The following is a 21904-nucleotide window of genomic DNA, read 5'->3' on the forward strand; positions in this document are numbered from 1 at the left end:
TCCCTTCCCTTCCCTTCCCTTCCCTTCCCTATCCATCCAGCTGCTCCAAGCTCCCCCCAGGTCATTTTTTTTGGGAAAAAGCCGCACATCACACCCAGAATTCCAAAAACAAAGTGGATTTTGGAGCTCCTGGGATTCCCACCCAGAGCAGGTGTTTCCCCTCTCCCCGAGGGTGTGCCTTTGGAGAAGGAGTTCAGAAGAAAAATGGGAAGAAAAAAATCCCAAAACATCAATAGTGCTGATCCTTCCCAGTTTTTCTGAGCGGGAATCGATGGAAGGAGCGGAGATCATCCAGAGGCGACAGCTGGGAAGGGCGCAGGGATCGATGGCTCCTCATTTGTCACCAATCAAAAATCTGGGATAATTGGATTTCCTTCAAGCGGAGAAATAAATCAGGGAATTCATCATCCAGGTCAGGGTCAGCCCTGCTCCAGGGCCACCTGGATTGGGAAAACCTGCCTGGAATTGCTGGGAGAACCAACGGTGGCATCCAAACTGAATCCTCTGCCTTTCCTTTATGGAATTGAGGATTTCCTCCCTTTTCCCATTCCAAGCCTGTGGATCTCCCACTAAAGCTGGAAAAAGAGGAGATTTAGGGAAGACTGGGGAGTTCCAGGTGGAAAATTCCTTCCTGGGGTTATTTTTGGGAGCAGGAGCACCTCTGATAACCCCTTGCTGTTATTCCAGGAGTTTTTGGATCTCAAATAACCCCTGTTGATATTCCAGGATGGGATTTTTTTGGGATGTGTAATACTCCCTTGCTATTATTCCAGGATGGGATTTTTTAGTATCTTGGATAATCCCTTGCTGTTATTCCAGAACAGGATTTTTTGGGATCTCAAATAACCCCCTGCTGTTATTCCAGGATTTTTTAAGATCTTGGATAATCCCCTGCTATTATTCCAGGATGGGATTTTTTAGGATCTTGGATAATCCCTTGTTGTTATTCCAGAACAGGATTTTTTGGGATCTCTAAAAACCCCCTTGCTGTTATTCCAGGATTTTTTGGGGGTCTTGAATAATCCCCTGCTGTTATTCCAGGACAGGATTTTTTCAGATCTCTGACAACCCCCCGCTATTATTCCAGGATTTTTTGGGATTTCTGACAACTCACTGCTATTTCTCCAGGATTTTTTAGGATCTTGGATAATTCCTGTTGTTATTCCGGGAGAGGATTTTTTGGACATCTCTAAAACCCCCCTGCTGTTATTCCAGGGTTTTTTAGGATCTCAAATAACCCCTGCTGTTGCTCTAGGGTAGGATTTTTTGGGATCTCTAAAATCCCTGTTGTTATTCCAGGATGGGATTTCCCTGGATCTTGGATGAGCTGGAAAAGGCCTAATTTTCCCCTTCACAAGTGGGGAAACTGAGGCACGGAAACACCTGGAATCATGGAATGCTGTGGGTTGGGATGAGCATTCCTTTCCCACAATCCAGGCTCTTCCAACCCTGCCCTGGACACTTGCAGGGATTTGGAACAGCTCCCAGCTGCTTCCCGCTCCGTTAATTATTCCTGCCGGGATTAACTCCAGCCGGGATTAACACCCGGAGCAGTGGATTCCCGGAATTGGCTGCTGGTGCCATAATCCCGATAAAGGTGAAACAGCGGGAAAACCCTCAGCTGCTGCCTGCAAATCCCTCCCAGTCCACGGATTCTGCTCTGCCAGGGGTTTGGAATTTTTTTTCCAGGTTTCCAACCCCTCAGCTCCGGTTTGGGGCTCTAAAAGTGCAATAATTCCCATTTTTTCCCTCCGGAATTGCCTCCCTGGGGATGGATTTTGCTCAGCAGTGCCAGTTTGGGATGGATAGTTTATCCCAGGTGAGGTTTTCCATAATCCCTGGGACAAGGCTCAGCATTCCTGGGAGAGATTCCAGGAGGAATCCTGAATTCCAGGAGATTCCAGGAGGAATCCCTTCCCTGTCGGGACACGGAGCTGCTGGAGAAGGAAAGCCAGGAATTCACTGCCGTGGGGGAAAAATCCCATTTCCAATCTTTTTCAGGGTGGGATTAGGACTCTGCCTCCCCTTCTCCCACCAAAATTAATTCGGGATTAAAGCCACATCTGCACACGGAGATCAGATCCTGCTGTGCTTCCCGCTTGATTAAAAATCCGGGAAAAGGGGAGCAGGGGGGAATTTTTAGCCCTGGACACCTGGACATTGCTGCCCTGGGCATTAATCCCGGTTAATCCAGGTGTTGAGGAGTCACTGTGCTCCGTCAGAAGGATTTTAGGGAATGCTGAGCCGTTCCGGGAGCATTCCATTGGATTTGGCGGTTGGTGGTCATTCCTGCTTGGCAAAATTGGGATTTTGGGAATGTTCCTCATCTGGTGAGGTTGGGATTTGCTGGAGAGAGGTGAAAATCCATGGAAATGGGTTGGAGAGTGATCCATGGGAGATGGCAAAGAGAGAATGAGGAAAAGGAGGAAAAATTGGGATTTTTTTAACGGTTCTCGAGGTTTGTTGGGATCTGCTGGAAAAAGGTGGAAAGAAATCCCTCCTGGGATTTATCAGCAGGAGGGAATTTCTGCTCGGCAGCACTTCTGGGTGGAAAACTTGCAGGAAAATCCAGCTGATGTGGAGGGAAACACAGGGGAGAGCAGAAAATCCTGCTGGAAAATCCTGCTGGAAAATCCTGCTGGAATGAGGGGGTTTTGCTTGGAAAAGGGAAAATTTGGGATGGGAGGTGACACCTCCCACTTGTTGTGCCTTGTTTGGCCAAAATCCATTGGGATGGGAATAAAACGGGGAATTCTGCCTCAATTAACTGGGGTGGGGGTTGATTGGCAGGTGGAGCTGCAGGTAATCAGCCCCGATTTGCTTATTTGCATATATGCAAATGAAGGGCGTGATCTCCATTTATCAAACAAGGCGTCTCAGACCCAACTCCATCCCGATGGATTTTCCGCTCGGTTTAGCTCCAGCAGCTGCTCCAAGAGCTGGGAAGAGGTCATGAGGTGCTGGTGGAGCCTTCGCTCCAAAGTAGGGATTGATTTTTTGGGAATTCGGGATTTTGTGGGAATTCGGCTCTGCTGGATTTGCTTTCCCGCCTTTCCTGGGATGAGGAATTGTTTTAGATTCTGGAAGCGCCCAAAATGATCCGAGCAAAATGAAAAATCTGGGAAAATCCGTAAATAATGTGGGAAAAGGGGTTAAAGGAATGAGAGAAATGACAGTGGAATGAGGACATTTCCAAAATCCCAACCCAACAATACATCCTGAGCTCCTCCCAAAATACCAACCCAACGATCCATCCTGAATCCTTCCCAAAATCCCAATGACCCATACTGATTTCTTCCCAAAATCCCAACCCAACGACCCATCCCAAGTTCTTCCCACAATCACGATACATCCTGAATTCTTCCCAAAATCCCAACCCAATGATCCACTCTGAGCTCTTCCCAAAATCCTAGTGACCCACCATGAGTTCTTCCCAAAATCCCAACGGTCCATCCCAAGCTCTTCCCAAAATCCCAAACCAATGACCCACCATGAGCTCTTCCCAAAATCCCAACGGTCCATCCCAAACTCTTCCCAAATTCCCAAGTGACCCACTGATTTTTGATCCATCCCAAACTCTTCCCAAAATCCCAAGCCAATGACCCACCATTACTTCATCCCAAAATCCCAATGATCCATCCCAAGCTCTTCCCAAAATCCCAGCTCCCCATCCCAATCCGCACTGAGCAGCTGCAGGATCTCCAATGGGATGCCTGACATATTTTATGGGAATATCAGTGGGATGAAGATGTGGAGATGAAATATTCCCCCTCCGGGGGAGGAGGAGGGATTTTATGGAAAGGTTGGAAGTAGAAAAGGGGGGGAAAAACGATAAATCAAACTTCCCATCGCTCCGGTAAATACTCCTAAACATCCTTCCCATCCGGAGATAAATATTCCGTGTGGAATTTATGGCTCTGCACTCCCAGGCTGGGCTGGGGTTGGGTGGTGGCAGCCGATAAAATCCCATAAATCTCCGGGATTATCAATGCAGCCACCACAGCCCTCGTGAGGTGGGAAAATCCATCTTTTCTGTGCCAGCTGCTCCTCGATTCAGGGAGTTTTGGGATTGGGAGGAGCTTCCCAAGCCTTGGAAGGCTCTGGGATCCTTCTTGCTGTGTTTTCATGGAGAGAGATTCTCTTCCAGGGGGAATTCCAGCTTTGGGGGGGTTGGAATGTTGCTCCAAATGGAAGAGAATTCCCATCCATCCCAGGTCGATATTTCCCAAATAAAACTGATCCTGGTTTTCCAGCGGCTGTCGCTTCCCTCCAACCCCATTTTCCTTAAATTCATCCCCAAATCCTCACTTTTCCAGCATCCCTGGTTGTGTCCCATCCATCCCAGGGAGATATTTCCCAAATCCAACTGATCCTGATTTTCCAGCGGCTGTCGCTTCCCTCCAACCCCATTTTCCTTAAATTCATTTCCCCATTCATTTTCCCCATTCATTTCCTCAAATCCTCAGTTTTCCAGCATCCCTGATTTTTCAGCCACCGGATTTGGCTCTTGGGAAGGGCAGGATGTGATGCTTGGATCCACCATGGATTCACATCCCTGAGGATCCAGGAAATCCCCAGATTTTTAGGACGACAAACGATGATTCCAAGGGGGATTCGCCGCCAGGCCTGTGCTCCCTCCAGCCAAAGCCGTGCAGTTTTCCCTCGGAACATCCATCTTTTTCCCTGGAACGCCCCATTCCCTGTGGATTTGTGCCGGAGATGTCGAACAAGCCAGGAATGGTCTCCCTCATCCCCTGCTCCAGTGAGCCGGAACAGCTCCGAGGAGCTCGGAGAAAAAGCCGGATGAAGACATTGGAGGATTTATTCCAGTCCGTGCCCAAGGCACGGAGATGATTCCGACGGCTCAATCCCGTGTGGGTTTGTTTGCCAGGAGAGGCGTGAAAAGCTGGCGTTTTCCTGGGATTCGCTGGGGATGGAGAGAGGAAAGAGGAGAGGGAGAGGTGGGAATGTGGGATGGAGGAGATGGAAAGAGGCTGGAGATGGGGTTGGGGAGAGGAGAGGACATGGCAGCACCTGGAGGCTCCCAAAATTCCCAAATCCCAATTTCCCTGTGGCCTTTCCGCCCCCAAAGGGCCCAAACTCTGCCTTTCCACCAGAAATCCTCGATTGTGCCGATGTGGATGAAAATCCCACGGAACTGGAATGTTTGGAACATTTTCATCCCAGCAGAACCCATTTGGATCTCATTCCTCGTTCCTCCAGAGATATCAGTGCCGATAGCAGCCAATCCCAGCTATCCGGAGGATAAAAGTGGCTCTGGACCTCCAAACGAGGAGAAAATGGCCCGAAAATGGCCCAAAAATGGATTTTTCCTGACAAAAAAATTCCATCAATCTTTCCTGGTGATGCAATCCATCGGCATGACTCCTTGGGAAGCCCTCATGTGATCGTGTGGATTTGGACATGTTCCCCGCGGAGCGAGTGACGTCAGGAATTTGTCCTTTTTCTTCCCGATTGGGATATTTTGGGATAGCTCTTCTTTGGGATATTTCACCTAGGACAAATCTGGGATTGAAGGAAAAAAAGGGAAGGTGGATGGTGGTTAAAATTCCTATCCCAATGGGATTTTGGCACTGGGAGCTGGTTTGGGGTTCGTGTCGCACTTTATAAAAATACGGAATCATGGAATTGGCTGGATTGGATGGACCTTAAATCCCATCCCATTCCATCACTTCCCACAATCCCAGGCTGCTCCAAGCCCACCCTGGCCATGGACACTTCCAGGGTTGGAGCAGCCTCAGCTCCTCGGGCGGGATCAATCCATAGAATTCCGCGGTTCTGTAATTCTGACGCGTTTTGCCCCCGGCTGTCCCCGGCGTGGAGTGATTGCCTCACTTCATCCTCATTTAAAAGGGGCTGAGAGGCCAAAGGGGCTGAGATCAATCCATGGATTGATCCAGAGGATCGATCCAAACTATTGATTCGCATTCCAAAGGGCTAACGAGGCTCGGGATGCCTCCATGGGATCCGGCAGGTTTGGCATCCCATTAATCGGGGAAAAATGGGCCAGTAAAGGGCTGGACAGCCCTCTGTTTATCCCACACGTTTTCTCCTGATCCTTAAAAATTTAGGAGCTGGGTTGGTCCAGCAACATAACCAGTAAGGAACAATTTGGGATACATCCATGGGATCTGGCAGGTTTGGCATTCCATTAATCGGAGAGAAATGGACCAAAGCACAGGCTGGACATCCCTCTGTTTATTCCATACGTTTCTCCCAATCCTTAAAAATTTCAGAGCTGGGTTGGTCCAGCAACCCCACCTACCCCTAAGGAAAAATTTGGGATACATCCATGGAATCTGGCAGGTTTGGCATCCCATTAATTGGGGAAAAATGGGCCAATAAAGGGCTGGACATCCCTCTGTTTATTCCACACGTTTTCTCCTGATCTTTAAGAATTTAGGAGCTGGGTTGGTCCAGCAACATAACCAGTAAGGAATAATTTGGGATACATCCATGGGATCCGGCAGGTTCAACATCCCATTAATCAGAAAAAAATGGGCCAAAGCTTGGGCTGGACATCCTCTTATTTATTCCATGTTTTCTCCTGGTCCTTAAAAATTTCGGATCTGGGTTGGTCCAGCAACCCTGCCCTGTGCTAAGGAATAATTCAGGATACATCCATGGGATCTGGCAGGTTTGGCATCCCATTAATCAGAAAAAAATGGGCCAAATCATGTGCTGGACATCCCCTTATTCATTCCATACGTTTTCTCCCAATCCTTAAAAATTTCGGAGCTGGTTTGTCCAACAACCTCCCCCCACACAAAGGAATAATTCCAGGTCCAGCTGCGGAATCGTTCCCTCCCACTTCCATGGAAATGAGGGAGGGAAGTGGCCCCTAATGAGATGTTTGTGCTGGGGGAGGGAGGAGGAATTTTAATTACCGGCTCTTAATTGCCTGCTCGGCCCGTTAATATCCCATTTTCCCGGGATTAATGGGATCCGCTCCCTGCCAGCCGCGCTCCTCCTCGCCCGGGGGTGGCGCCGACTTTCCCAGCTTTATTTCAGGGAACAACCCCATCTCCCAGAAAGCCAAAAGGATTTTTGGGAAGGCAGCGGAGGTTTTGGGAGTGCTCAACCCCGCTGGTGGATTTTTCGGGAAGCAAAGCTGAATATGCGAGGAAAACCCGACCCCAATCCATTTCCCCATTCCCAAAGGCCCGTTTTCTCGGGAAGCACTGCTGTCACATCCCATTCCCCAGCCGGTGTTAAACCCTTGTCAAACACTCATTCCCCTTTAAATAAAAAATCAAACCCCAGCGCAGCTTTCCAGGAGGAAAAGCTCCGGATTCAGCAAAATTCCACCTCTCCGGATGGAGCCAGCCGGGAATTCTTCGCCCTCGGAGTCCTCCCGGGTTAACGAGGAGAGGCAGCACCACATTCCGACCGCAAATTGTCCTGGAGTGTCATAAATAAGGCATTGCCAGGGCCGGGAAGGGAGCGAGAAGGAATTTGCTGCGCTCCCAGGAACAACTGGAGCTGTTGAATTTTTCATGGACAAGACGTTGTGAAGTCAGGATGCGTTCGGATAACGCGGATCTGGGGAGGCATCCCTGGATCCACCACAGACACCGGCATTCCGCGCCTCTCCGGTCGGGAATTTGCAGCTGGAGAACTCCTGGGTTTTTCCAGGGGTGTTTGCAGCCCTTTAGATCCCACCTGGAACGTCTCCTGCTCTCCTCAAATCCTGGGAAATGCTGGAGATCTGCTGGTTAAGGAAGTGTTTTCCTGTTTCCTCCTGGTTTTCCCGTTCCGATCCCATCCCATCCATCCCATCCCATCCCATCCCATCCCATCCCATCCATCCCATCCCATCCCATCCCATCCCATCCCATCCCATCCCATCCCATTATCCCATCCCATCCCATCCCATCCCATCCCATCCCATCCCATCCCATCCCATCCATCCTGGCTTGGAAAAGAGGGGTGGAGGAATGGGAGGCAACTATGGATAAACCCCGTTAATCGCCGATTAAATTAAATTAATTAAAGCCATGAGGTGTTCCTCACCAGCTCCTCAAGGATGCTGGGGACATTCCAGAGGTGGATCCCAGTATTCCCTGCTCCATCCCAAACTCCTGCTCCACTCAGATCCTTTTCATTCCTGAAAGGATGGGGACAGGTTGGATTTTGGGGACACAGAAAGAGGAAAAATCCATCCTCACCTGAGGCTGCCTCATCCCGGGACTTGTCCAGGGTTGGGTGGGGCTTGGAGCAGCCTGGGATAGCGGGAGGGATGGCAGGGATGGAACGGGAAAGGGATGAGCTGTAAGGTTCCTTCCATCCCAAACCATTCCAGAATTCCATCCGTTTGGAGTCAGCTTTCTGGGAAGCGCGGGGAGCTGGGAAATCTGGGAATGGGATTTATATCCATTAATAAATCTCAGATTTCACCGTGGGTTGGAAGAACTCAGGAAGGCACGGAGGAGGCTCTGCTGTTCCAGGATTCCCTGGAAAGCTCAATCATTCCAATGCCTCCAGGCCTTTCCTTGGGAGATTCCCACCCATTCCCTCCTTCCCGTCCTTCCCAGGAACATTCATCCCTGGACATTCCCATGTTTGTGGGCAGAAATCCCCATGGAATGCTGGAAAGAGCTGGAAAAGGGGATTTTATCCCAAATCCCACACTTTCAGGGCTGGAAAAGAGGATTTTATCCCATATTGTCCACATTGCCAGGGCTGGAAATGGGAATTTTATCCCACACTTTCCACACTTCCAGGGCTGGAAAAGGGGAATTTATCCCACATCCTGCACTTCCAGGGCTGGAAACGATTTTATCCCACATTTTCTGCACTTCCAGGGCTGGAAAAGGGGATTTTATCCCACACTTTCCACTCTTCCAAGGCTGGAAATGGGGATTTTATCCCACACTTTCCACACTTCCCAGCTGGAGCAATTCCTGCCTCATCCCTGGGAACTCTTTTGTAATTGGAAGCGCCGAGCTCGTTCCGACGTTCTCCTTTATTAATGTGTCATTCCCGATTTCAAAGGACATTTCCTTTATCCCTCCCTTCCCCCTCCTTTCCCCTTTTATTTTTTTTGATTTCCCACTCAAACCGGACGGCGCCAGAAAATTCCCAGCGATCGCCGGCAAAAATATCCTCTCCTCCCCAGGGATGCCGCTCTAATCAGAGGGATGAATTTTCCAGAGGGATGAATCCGATCCAGGGGAGGTCCAGCCTGGCTTTTCAGCGGAAAATTTGGGATTGAAAAGAGCAAAGGGGGAAGCAGAGCTGATAAGACGCTGATAAGGGGATGATGACGGAAATTCGGGATGGTGGAAATTCGGGATGGTGGAAATTCGGGATGGTGGAAATTCGGGAGGATGGAAATTCAGGATTGGCTTCTCCTCGGGAGCCCTTCTGGAAGAATTCTCCCCATCCAGTATTCTCCTCAGTAAATCCCAAAAAACCAGAGCCGAGGGAGGTTTGGGAGCAGCACTGACACCTGGCAGGTGTTCCTGTTGGGAAGGGAGGGATGAGGGATGAGGGATGAGGGATGAGGGATGAGGGATGAGGGATGAGGGATGAGGGATGGGATTGGCAGCCGAGCAGCGGGGTTGGGATGGCTCCATCTGGATTCCGGCTTGTTTTCCCTTTGTTTTCCCTTTGTTTTCCCTTTGTTTTCTTTGTTCTCCCTGTTTTCCTCCTCCTCTCCACACATCCTCGGCGTTTCGGGGTCTGGATCCTGCAGGATTCGGTGTCTGCTGCCCTCCTTCCTTTCCACAACTCCTGGGTTGGTTTTGCTCTGGATTTGAGCAGGGATGCTCTTGGAGCATTTGGAAATTTTTAAAGGATTTGGATTTGAATTTGGGGTTGGTTTCATTCTGGATTTGAGCAGGGGAACTCTTGGAGCATTTGGATTTGGATTTGGGGTGGTTTTGCCCCGGATTTGAACAAGGAAATTTTTGGAGCATTTGGGAATTTTTGGAGTGTTTGGATTTGGATTTGGGGTGGTTTCATTCTTGGAGCATTTGGGAATTTTTGGAGCATTTGGATTTGGATTTAGGGCTGGTTTTGCTCCGCATTTAAGCATTTGGGAATTTTTGGAGCATTTGGATTTGGGATTGGTTTCACTCTGGATTTGAACAGGGAAATTTTTGGAGCATTTGGGAATTTTTGGAGTGTTTGGATTTGGATTTGGGGTGGCTTTGCTTTGGATTTGAGCAGGGGAATTTCTGGAGCATTTGGGAATTTCTGGAGCATTAGGATTTTCCCCTTCCCTCCCATTCCAGCCCCAGCTCTCCATGGCATCTCCATCCCACTGCCTGGGAGCCATAAATCCTGGAGATAAATCCAGAGCTTTGTCTTTTCCATGTGGGATCTGCTCAGGAGCATCCTGTGGTTCCACTCTGGTGTTTTTAGGGACCAAATGTCAGGATCTAAGGCTCAGCCAAGCCAGAATTCCCAGGAGTGGAGGTGGAAGCTGCTGCCATTTCCAACTCCAGGTGGTTTTCCAGCCCATGGTGGAAAAAATCCCATTTTGGCTCTTTTGTTTTGGCCACGCAGAAGGTGCAGGTCAGGGATGGGTTTGGAGTGAGATTTCCCTGGAAAAATGCTTGGATTTGGATTAAAATAACCATTTTGGCTCCTTTTCTTGGCCACACAGAAGGTGCAGGTCAGGGATGGATTTGGAGTGAGATTTCCTTGGAAAAATGCTCGGATTGATGCATTTGCTGCATGGGAGTGGCTGGGATGCCCCAGATTTGGTCCTTTTCGGCTTTAAAAATCCATCAAAAATCAGGGAATGATCCAAGCACCACCAAATCCTGGGAGGGAGATCTTCCCTCTTCCCATGGCAGTGCAGAGTTTGGAAGGGAATAATGTGGGATGAGGGATGGAAAACACCTGGAATTGCCACTGGGAACGACTAGATCTCCATAATTGATGGGAATGAGGGAAAATCCAAACTCCACTCCAGCTGGATTGGGATGGGGATGTTTCCTCTTCCTATGGCAGTGAATAGGTCTGGAAGGGAATAATGTAGGAAAAAGGGTGGAAAACATCTGGAATTGCTGCTATTCCGAGCTGGGAATTTCTGGATCTCTGTAATTCGCAGGAATGAGGGAAAATCCAATCTTTGCTCCGGTTGGATTGGGATGGGGATGTTCACTCTTCCCATGGCAGTGCACAGGTTGGAAGGGAATGATGTGGCAAGAAGGATGAAAAACATCTGGAATTGCCACTGGGAACAGCTGGATCTCCATAATTGATGGGAATGACGGAAAATCCAAACTCCACTCTGGCTGGATTGGGATGGGGATGTTTCCTCTTCCCATGGCAATGAATAGGTCTGGAAGGGAATAATGTAGGGAAAAGGGTGGAAAACATCTGGAATTGCTGCTATTCCGAGCTGGGCATTTCTGGATCTCCATAACTGATGGGAATAAGGGAAAATCCAATCTTTGTTCCAGTTTGATTGGGATGTTCACTCTTCCTATGGCAGTGAGTAGGTCTGGAAGGGAATAATGTGTGAAGAGGGATGAAAAACATCTGGATTGTCCCTGGGAATTTCTGGATCTCCGTAATTCTCAGGAATGAGGGAAAATCCAATCTTTGCTCTGGTTGGATTGGGATGGGGATGTTCACTCTTTCCATGGCAGTGCACAGGCCTGGAAGGGAATTATGTGGGAAGAGGGATGGAAAATATTGCTGCAATTCTGAGCTGGGAACTTCTGGATCTCCATAATTGATGGGAATGAGGGAAAATCCAATCTCCACTCTGGCTGGATTGGGATGGGGATGTTTCCTCTTCCATGACAGTGAATAGGTCTGGAAGGGAATAATGTGGGAAGAGGGATGGAAAACACCTGGAATTGCTGCTATCCCAAGCTGGGAGCTTCTAGATCTCCATAATCCTCAGGAATGAGGGAAAATCCAATCTCCACTCCAGCTTTGGCACCAGCAGTTCCTTCCCGTCTCCCTTTACTCTCGCGCTGATCCTGGAGCTCTGATCCCGGCCGGCAGCTCCGCGGGGAGGCAGAGCTTTTCCGCACGCACGGATCCGATCGCTCCGTCCCGGTTTCCTCGGGGCTGAGCCAGCCGCGCTGCCAAGGATTTGCTCATCCCCCTTTTCCGCGCCTGTTGCTCATCCCGGCGCTCGGAAATGTCAAAAGCCGAGCGAGGGGAATTTGGGATGAGGCCTTGGCTGCCCTTCCTCGCTCCATCCCTCCTCCTCCTCCTCCTCTCTCCCATCCCGGCCTTTTCCAGCCCCAAATGGAATCCAAGGGGAAATGGCAGGGAATTATCCCTGCTTTGGGAAGAAAAATAAATTCCTGATGGGGAGGGAGAGGCTGGAAAGGTGCTGGGCCTGGATGGACAGGGAATGTTGGCTGGGATTTGGATCAATCCTGGCTGGGATTCCGGGATGGGCATTCCATCATTCTGACCATCATCTGGGGGCTGAGAAGGGACTTTGCTCCCAAAAAATCCTGGATTTGGGTCACTCCCAGCAGGGATTCTGGAATCCAACACTGGCATTCCACCATTTCGAGCATCATTTGGGGGCTGAGAAGGGATTTCACCCCCAAACAATCCCAGGATTTGGGTCATTCCTGGCTGGGATTCTGGGATGAAACATTGGAATTCCATAATTCCAACCATCATCTCTGGGCTGAGAAGGGATTTCACCCCCAAACAATCCCAAAAAATCCACTTTTCCCCCTCATTTCCTCACTCAGAGCTGCTCCCGCCGCCCCCAGGAGCAGCACAAGAAGGGATTTTCCTGTTCCATCCCGGTGTTCAGTATTCCAGGTGTTCAATATTCCAGGTGTTCAATACTCCAGGTGTTCAATACTCCAGGTGTTCAATATTCTGGCTGTTCAATACTCCAGGTGTTCAATATTCCAGGTGTTCAATACTCCAGGTGTTCAGTATTCCAGATGTTCAATATTCCAGGTGTTCAATATTCCAGTTCAGTATTCCAGGTGTTCAATATTCCAGGTGTTCAATACTCCAGGTGTTCAATATCCGCAGCCAGCACGTGTTCCCGGAGCTGTTCTGCAGGGATTTGTAGCACAAACACCTCCCAGGTGTTTCACAAGGAGTGCTGAGCCTCAGCAGGCTGCCGGCAGGCATGAAAAAATCCCGGGAATTCGCCTTTTCCCCTTCAGGGCAACTCCTGTGAAAGAATCTCCAAATTCCAGCTCTATTTCCAAACCTGCTCCTGTTTTCTGGACTTTTTCCCGGCTGTTTTCCCACCTGGTGCAAGGAGGAATTTAAAAAAAAAAAAAAAAAAAAAAAAGGGAAGCACCAAAAATCCCAGGAATTCGCCTCTTCCTCCCCGTCAGGGCAGCTCCCAAAGAAAGAATATCGGAATTCCACCCCTGTTTCCAGACCTGCTCCCGTTTTCCAGACTTTTTCTCGGCTGTTTTCCCACCTGGTTCAAGGAGTAATTTTAAAAAATATGGGAAGCACAAAAAATCCCAGGAATTCACCTTCCCTAATTCCAGGGCAGCTCCTCAAAACAAAATCTCCGTTTTTCAGTTCCCAAACCAGTTCTAGACTTTTTCCCAGCTGTTTTCCCTCCTTTCTTCCCATTTTTTTTACCCCTCCTTCCCTCTTGCTCCTTTCCTCTTCCTGCCTTTGGGAAGTTTTTAATGGAAAATCTCAATATTTGCCAAATTTTTTAAAGGTTTTTTCCCCATTTTTCCCCCATCTTGTCTCTCTCCCGGACTTTTGCATCTTCCCCAAAACAAAAGGGAATTCGGAGAGGGTGAGGGGTGATTTTGGGAAGCTCTGGGATGCCGAGGAGAGGCTGGGATCTCTCAATCCATCATCTCCAGGCAGGAAAAACAAACCAGGAGTGCAATTCCCTGCCTGGCTGCTCCCGAATTCCCAGCAAATGGAGGGGAAAGAGGGAGAAAAGACCTGGATGGATCTGATTTTCCCTCTGGAGTCAGGATGGGGAGAGAGGGAGAGAGCTGGGAAACGGCAGGGTGGGAGTTGGGAATCCTCTGGGGGAATGTTGGATTCATTCCCATCGGGAATGAGGGGTTTGGGAGATTTTATGGAAGCAGAGGGTGGGGAATGGGGAGAGAGCCTGAGGTAATGCAGGAATTCCATGGGAATGATGGGAATTTGCAGTGGGAATGATGCTTTCCTTATTTATTTTCTTTTTTAATTTTTTTTTAATTTTCCCAGATTGTTTTATTGTTATTTTTTAAATTTTTTCTAAATTCATGAAGGATTTTCCACAATTTTAAAAAATTTTTTTTAAATTTTCCCAAACTCAGGAAGGATTTTCCACAATTTAAAATTTTTTTTCCCCAAACTCAGGGAGGATTTTCCTCAATTTTTAATGTTTTTTTTTTTTTAATTTTCCCAAATTCAGAAAGGATTTTCCACAATTTTTTTTTTTTTAAATTTCTGAGTTCTCCCAAGTTCAGGAAAGTTTTTCCACAATTTTCAAAATTTTTTAAACATTTCCACAGATTTTTTAAAAATTTTTTTGAATCTTCCCAAATTCAGGAAGGTTTTTTCCACAATTAAAAAAAAAAATTGAATTTTCGCAAATTCAGGAAGGATTTTCCTCAATTTTTAAAAAAAAGTTTTGAATTTTCCACAAATATTTGTTAAAATTTTTGAATTTTCCCAAATTCAAATTGTGGAATGATTTTCCACAATTTTTTTATAAATTTTCCCAAACTCAGAAAGGATTTTCCACAATTTAAAAAAAAAAAAATTGAATTTTCCCAAATTGAGAAAGGATTTTCCACAATTTTTTTTTTAATTTCTGAATTTTCCTGAATTCAGGAGTGTTTTCCCACAAATATATTTTTTTAAAATTTTTTTTTAATTCTCCCAAGTTCAGGACAGTTTTTCCACAATTTAAATTTTTTTTTAATTGTCCACAGATTTTTTTTATTTTTTGAATCTTCCCAAATTCAGGAAGGATTTTCCACAATTAAAAAAAAAACCATTTAAAATTTTCCCAAATTCAGGAAGGATTTTCCACAATTAAAAAAAAAACTATTTAAAATTTTCCCAAATTCAGGAAGGATTTTCCACAATTAAAGAAAAAACTATTTAAAATTTTCCCAAATTCAGGAAGGATTTTCCTCAGTTTGGACGTTTTTGGGATCACTGTCTAGATTTTCCTTGGGATCCAACAACATTCTCTCCCCACAACAGCACCGTTAATCCCTAAAACCACTGGAAAATCCCATGTTATCCCCCACGCCCAATTTCCCTGGATCTCAACTCTCTTTTCCCACTTTTTTCCCACTTTTTTCCCACTTTTTCCCCACTTTTTTCCCACTTTTTCCCCACTTTTTTCCCACTTTTTTCCCACTTTTTTCCAACTTTTTTCCCACTTTTTTCCCACTTTTTTCCCACTTTTTCCCCACTTTTTTCCCACTTTTTTCCCACTTTTTCCCCACTTTTTCCCCACTTTTTTCCCACTTTTTTCCAACTTTTTTCCCGCTTTTTCCCGCTTTCCCAGCCTACCTGACGGTCAGCATGGAGCCGCTGCCGCCCGTGGTGGTTGGAGACGCTGTGACCTTGAAATGCAACTTCCAGACCGACGGCAAGATGCGGGAGATCGTCTGGTACAGGGTGAGCTCTGCCCGGCCTCGGGAGGGGAGTGGGATGGGCATGGGTTGGGATCATCCCGAGGGGCTTTCCGGGTGGATTCTGGGATGTGGGATGTGGGATGGATTTGGGATGGATTGGGGATCATCCCGAGGGGTTTTCCAGGTGGATTCTGGGATGTGGGATGGATTTGGGATCATCCCGAGGGGTTTTCCAGGTGGATTCTGGGATGTGGGATGTGGGATGGTTTTGGGATCATCCTGAGTTTTCCAGGTGTTTGGTTGTGGATTTAGGAATGTGGAATGGATTTGGGATCATCCCGAGGGGTTTTCCAGGTGGATTTAGGGATTTAGGGATTTGGGATGGATTTGGGATGGATTGGGGATCATCCCGAGGGGTTTTCCAGGTGGATTTTGGGATGTGGGATGGCTTTGGGATCATCCCGAGGGGTTTTCCAGGTGTTTGGTTGTGGATTTAGGAATGTGGGATGGCTTTGGGATCATCCCGAGGGGTTTTCCAGGTGGATTCTGGGATGTGGGATGGCTTTGGGATCATCTTGAGGGGTTTTCCAGGTGGATTTAGGGATGGCTTTGGGATCATCCCGAGGGGTTTTCCAGGTGTTTGGTAGTGGATTTAGGAATGAGGAATGGCTTTGGGATCATCCTGAGGGTTTTTCCAGGTGGATTTAGGATCATCCCAAAAGTCCCAGGAGGAGTTTTCCAGGTGTTTGGGAATGGGAATTTTGGGATGTGGGATGGCTTTGGGATCATCCCAAGGGGTTTTCCAGGTGTTTGGGTGTGGATTTAGGGACGTGGGATGGTTTTGGGATCATCCTGAGGGTCCCACAGAGAATTTTCTAGGTGTTTGTGGTTTCTGGGATGTGGGATGGATTTGGGATCATTCCAAGTGCTCCAGAAGGGTTTTTCCAGGTGGATTTAGGGATTTAGGGATTCAGGAATGACTTTGGGATCAGCCCGAAAGTCCTAGGAGGAGTTTTTCCAGGTGGATTTTGGGATGTGGGATGGCTTTGGGATCATCCCAAGGAGTTTTCCAGGTGTTTGAGTGTGGTTTCCGTGTGGATTTAGGGATATGAGATGGCTTTGGAATGATCCCGAAAGTCCCGGGAGGAGTTTTCCAGGTGTTTGGGAATGGGAATTTAGGGACGTGGGTTGGCTTTGGGAACATCCTGAGGGTTTTTCCAGGTCTTTGGGTGTGGGTTTTGGGATGTGGGATGGTTTTGGGATCATCCCGAGGGCTCCAGGAGTTCTCCAGGTATTTGGGAATGGGAATTTAGGGATGTGGAATGGCTTTAGGATCATCCCGAGTGCTCCAGGAGTGATTTTCCAGGTGGATTTAGGGATTTAGGGACGTGGGATGGCTTTGAAATCATCCTGAGGAGTTTTCCAGGTGTTTGGGTGTGGATTTCAGGATGTGGGATGGCTTTGAAATCATCCCGAGGGTTTTTCCAGGTGTTTGGGTGTGGATTCTGGGTGGATTTAGTGATTTAAGAATGGCTTTGGGATCATCCTGAGGGCTCCAGGAGGAGTTTTTCCAGGTGGATTTTGGGATGTGGGATGGATTTGGGAATATCCTGAGGGTTTTTCCAGGTCTGGCTGTGGTTTCCGGGTGGATTTAGGGATGGCAGGAGCTGAGGTCAGCACAGCTCTGCCAAGATTGGAAAGTGATGGGAAAAAGGGGAAATCAGGAAAATTTGGGATATCTGGGGTTTGGGGAGAAGTCCTGGGCTCTTCACATGGAGATTTCCAAAAAGAACTTTCCATGTCCCCAAATTCTTCAGGAATTTGGGATGCTGGTGAGGAGGGAATCTCCTGGTTTTATTTGGGAAAGGGGGAATTGGAGGTTGGTTTTTTTTTTGGGAAGAGAGAATTTGGAGACTGATTTTTTTTGGGGTGGGGAAGAGAAGGATTTGGAGGTTGTTTTTATTTGGGAAGAGGGAATTTGGAAGCTGATTTTGTCTGGGAAAGGCTGATTTGGAGGCTGATTTTATTTAGGAAGAGAGGGATTTGTAGACTGATTTTACTTGGGAAAGAGGGAATTTGAAGGCTGCTTTATTTGGGAAGAGAGGATTTTGGATGCTGATTTTATTTGGGCAGAGGGAATTCAGAGGCTGGAGCTGCCCCTGGATCATCACTCCCAAGCCTTGATCATCCCCAGGCTCAGCAATCCCAAGCTTTCTCCAGGGAAATTCAGGATAAACTGCCAACTGCAAATGGTTTTATCCCAGAAATCCTAAAGTTTTCCAGGAAAAACTCCTGGAGGAGGCAAGGAAAGGGCGAGTGGTGCTGGTGGCATCGGATGGAGCATCCCAGAATGTTTTCCCTTGGATTTCCCATCCTGGAAAAGGAGCAGCCCTTTCCCAATGGGAATTCTCCTCCATTCCCAGGTTCATAAACAGGGACAGGAGCTCTCCGGATGGACACAAATCCCATTGTTGGGATGTGATGTGACAGGAATATTCCCATGGAATCCTGGATGGATTTTCCCATCAATATTTATGGACGAACACCTAAATGCCAGATAGGAAATTCAGGCAGAGGACAAAACCCCAAACACGAAATTCCATCCAGGAATCTCCTCCTCCTCCCCCTTTTTTCAGGGAGATATTTTCTCTTTTCCGCCGACTCCGCCGTCTCCGGCAGGTTTTTCCTTCCCTTTCCCACTCGGTAATATTGGATTAACCCACTTTCCCGGGAGCTGGATTTGCATAATCCGCCCTGCGAGGAGGGATGCTGATGCTCCGGAGCAAATGATGCTCCGAGAAAACCTCGGCGGGAGCGGGAAGGGCAAAAAATATCCCAGCTTTTATTTTTATCCTCCCAAATCCCCTCTCCTTCCTTCCAGGGTTTTCACCCCTCCTTCCCTCTCGCTCCTTTCCCAGAGAGCTTTGGGAAGTTTTTCATGGGGCGTCTCAGGATTTGCCAAATTCTGCTGTGATTTTAAGATTTTTTTCCCGTTTTTTCCCTGGTCTTGTCCTCCTCCTGGACTTTTGCAGCTTCCCAAAGCTCCGGCGGCAGATCCTGGCTGCTGGAGGTGATGGATGGATCTGGGAGAGCTGGAGCTGCGGAATTCTGTTTATTCTGCCTGTAAATCCTGGGAGTGTGGCTCTGGATGGCTGGATTTGGGTCACTTGGGGCCACACTGGGCTCTTTGTTCCCAGGGCTTGTTGGACAGGGATGTTCTGGTATTTGAGGGATCGGAGCTGCTCCAGGGTTGGGAATGGGGATGGGAAAAGGGGGAGAGAGGTGGAAAAGTCAGTGGCTGCACTTTGGTGGGAATGGAGGGGAAATAACCCCTGGGATGGATCTGTGACCCCTGGGATGGATCTGTGACCCTGGGATGGATCTGTGACCCTGGGATGTATCCATAACTCCTGGGATACACCTGGAATCCTTGGGATGTATCTGTAATCCATGGAATGGAGCCATGACCCACAGAGTGTAATTCATAACCCGTTGGATGCATCCATAACCTATGGGATGGATCTGTGACCCTGGGATGGATCCATAACCCCTGGGATCCATCCATAACCCGTTGGATACACCCAGAACCCTCGGGATGTATCTGTAATCCATGGAATGGAGCCATGACCCACAGAGTGCATCCATAACTCACCGGATGGATCCATAACCCATGGGATGGATCCATAACACCGGGATAGAACCATAACCCTGGGATAGATCTGTAACTCCTGGGATGGATCCATAACCCATGGGATGGATCTGTAACCTGTGGGATACATCCATAGCCTATGGAATGCATCCATAACCCATGGGATGGATCGGAATCCTGTGAGATATATCCATAACCCTTGGGATGGATCTGTAATCCATGGAATGGAGCCATGATCCACCTAGTGCATCCATAACCCACTAGATGGATCCATAACCCATGGGATGCACCGATAACCCATTGGATGCATCCATAATCCATGGGATGGGCTTATAACCAATGGAATGCATCCATAACCTGTGGGATCCATCCATAACCATGGGATACATCCATAACCATGGGGTGAATCCATAACGCCTGGGATGGATCCATAACCCATGGGATACATCCAATAACCCATGGGATACATCCATAACCCATGGGATACATCCAATAACCCATAGGATGAATCCACAACCATGGGATACATCCATAACCTGTGGGATACATCCACAACCATGGGATACATCCAATAACCATTTGGGATGTGTGTATAACCACGTCCATAATCCCTGGGATGAATCCAAAACCCACGGAATGCATCCAATAACCATGGGATACATCCACGGGATACATCCATGGGATCCATAACCCCTGGGATGTGTGTATAACCAATCCATAACCCCTGGGATGGATCCATAACTCCCGGGAGGGTGATCCCATCGGGATCTGCTCACTCCAAGGCCTCTTCCCATGGCTAAAACCCCACGGAGAAACTCCACACTGCAACCAGCACCCCCCATTCCAGCAGATTTCCCCCAGAATTCCCAGGGATGAGCCAGAGACAACCTTTCCTCCCATCGGGAAACCCCTCAGTTTCCCCCCGATTTCCGGATCCCCGGAACGAGCAAAGGGGATTTTTCCCGGAATGAGCAGGAGCACATCCCAGGAGCAGAGGCGTTAATTAACATCCAACAATTCCCAACGCCTCCAAACACCTCGGGAAGGTGTGATGTTCCCAGGAAAAGGTGCAAACACAGATCTGCACCTGGAGAGCTCCCAAAAAAACCTCGGCAGCAGGCAGGGGTGGTGGAATCCATGGAAATGAGCTCAGAATGAGGCTGGAAAAACCCGGAGCTGTCCCTCCATTCCCAGTCTCCCGGGTCACACTGGATCCTGGATTTCCTGGGAAGTTTGGGAAGTTTAGGAAAAATAACAGGGAAGCAGGAAAGGGAGGGAAAATCCTCGGATGGTCTGTTCTGGCTCTGTGCAGCAGGAAGGGAAGCAGAGCTGGGTTTGGCTGGACTTGGAGCACAGGAATTTGGGAATTTGGGAATTTTTGGCAGACTGGGGGGGTCAGACGAGGGATGTGCCACATCCTGGGATATTCTGGGATATCTGGGAATGAAGGGTGGGAATGGAGGGGAGGCTGCTCTGCCTCTGTTAATTGGGGTTTGGTGCTCGGGGGAATTAGCCGGAAGGGAATAACTCCAGGATTGGCGCTGGGATTGCTGTGGGATTGCTGGGATTGGAGCTGGGATTGGAGCTGGAATTGCTCCTGGTGGTATCCATGGAGTTTGGGAATTGCTACCGGTAGTATCCCTGGTGTGTGGGAATTGCTCCTCGCAGTATCCAGATGTTCTTGGGGCGTGGTGCATTCCAGGTGGTTTTTGGGAGTCTGAATTCCAGATGTTGCTGAGCTGGATCATTCCAGATGTTGACAGGGCTGGTGCATTCCAGATGTTGGGGGGGTTGATGCATTCCATATGTTTACTGGAGCTGGTGAATTCCAGATGTTTTAGCCGGTGCATTCCAGATATAGGTGAGGTCTGGTGCATTCCAGATGTTGTGGGGGTTGTTTTTGAGTCTGCAGCATTCCAGATATTGCTCAGCTGGATAATTCCAGATGTTGTTGGCCAATGTATTCCAGATGTTGCTGGGAGTCTGAATTCCAGCTGTTGGAATTCCAAACCCTTCCCGCGGTTTTTTGGGATGTTGGGAAGGGACGGTGGGTGACGTCCTTGGATTGTGGAGTTTGTTTTTGGATTGAACTGCCTGGGATTGGGCAAAAGTATTCTCTGGATTTTGGGAAGGGCAATTTGGGATCGGGGAAGCTCGGGATGAGAGGTTGGATTCCAGCTGGGTGTGGATTCTCCAGGGAATGGGCGAGGGGGGCAGGAAAAAACCTAAACCAGGATTTTCCAGGATTTTCCAGAATTTTCCAAGCTTTTCCCAGTGGCTGTGATTCTCCAAGGAATGGGCAGGAAAAAAAAAACCTAAACCAGGGTTTTTCCAAGACTTTTCCAGGATTTTTCCGGGATTCTTCCAGAATTTTTCGGGTTTTTCCCAGTGGCTGTGATTCTCCAGTGAATGGGCAGGAAAAAACCCTAAACTGGGATTTTTCCAGGATTTTAAAAATTTTTTCTGGTGGCCATGATTCTCCAGGGAATGGGTGGGAAAACACTAAATCAGGATTTTCCCAGGATTTTCCCAGGATTTTCCCAGGATTTTTCCAGGATTTTTCCAGTTTTTCCCAGTGGCTCTAACACAGACACTGCCAACCCTCCCAACCACCCGGAGCGCTCCAGGGAATTTTCCCTCTTTCCAGAGCAATTTTCCATTTCCCAGAAAGGGAATCCATCGATCCCTCCCTGGAGCAGAGCCCAATCCCAGCCTTTTC

General features: G+C 48.2%; 1 protein-coding gene across 1 annotated transcript in view; it reads left to right on the plus strand.

Moving 5' to 3' along the window:
• Positions 1 to 21904, plus strand: part of IGSF21 (immunoglobin superfamily member 21) — a 49703-nt gene that overhangs the window by 11633 nt on the left and 16166 nt on the right. The window contains exon 2 of the mRNA XM_085079913.1: positions 15467 to 15579. Within this exon, the coding sequence (XP_084936039.1) occupies positions 15467 to 15579 (113 nt within the window). The remainder of the gene's footprint in view (positions 1 to 15466; positions 15580 to 21904) is intronic.

The sequence above is a fragment of the Lichenostomus cassidix genome, chromosome 21 (assembly GCF_008360975.1).
Source record: "Lichenostomus cassidix isolate B80296 chromosome 21, HeHo_3.0, whole genome shotgun sequence".
Classification (NCBI taxonomy): Eukaryota; Metazoa; Chordata; class Aves; order Passeriformes; family Meliphagidae; genus Lichenostomus; species Lichenostomus cassidix.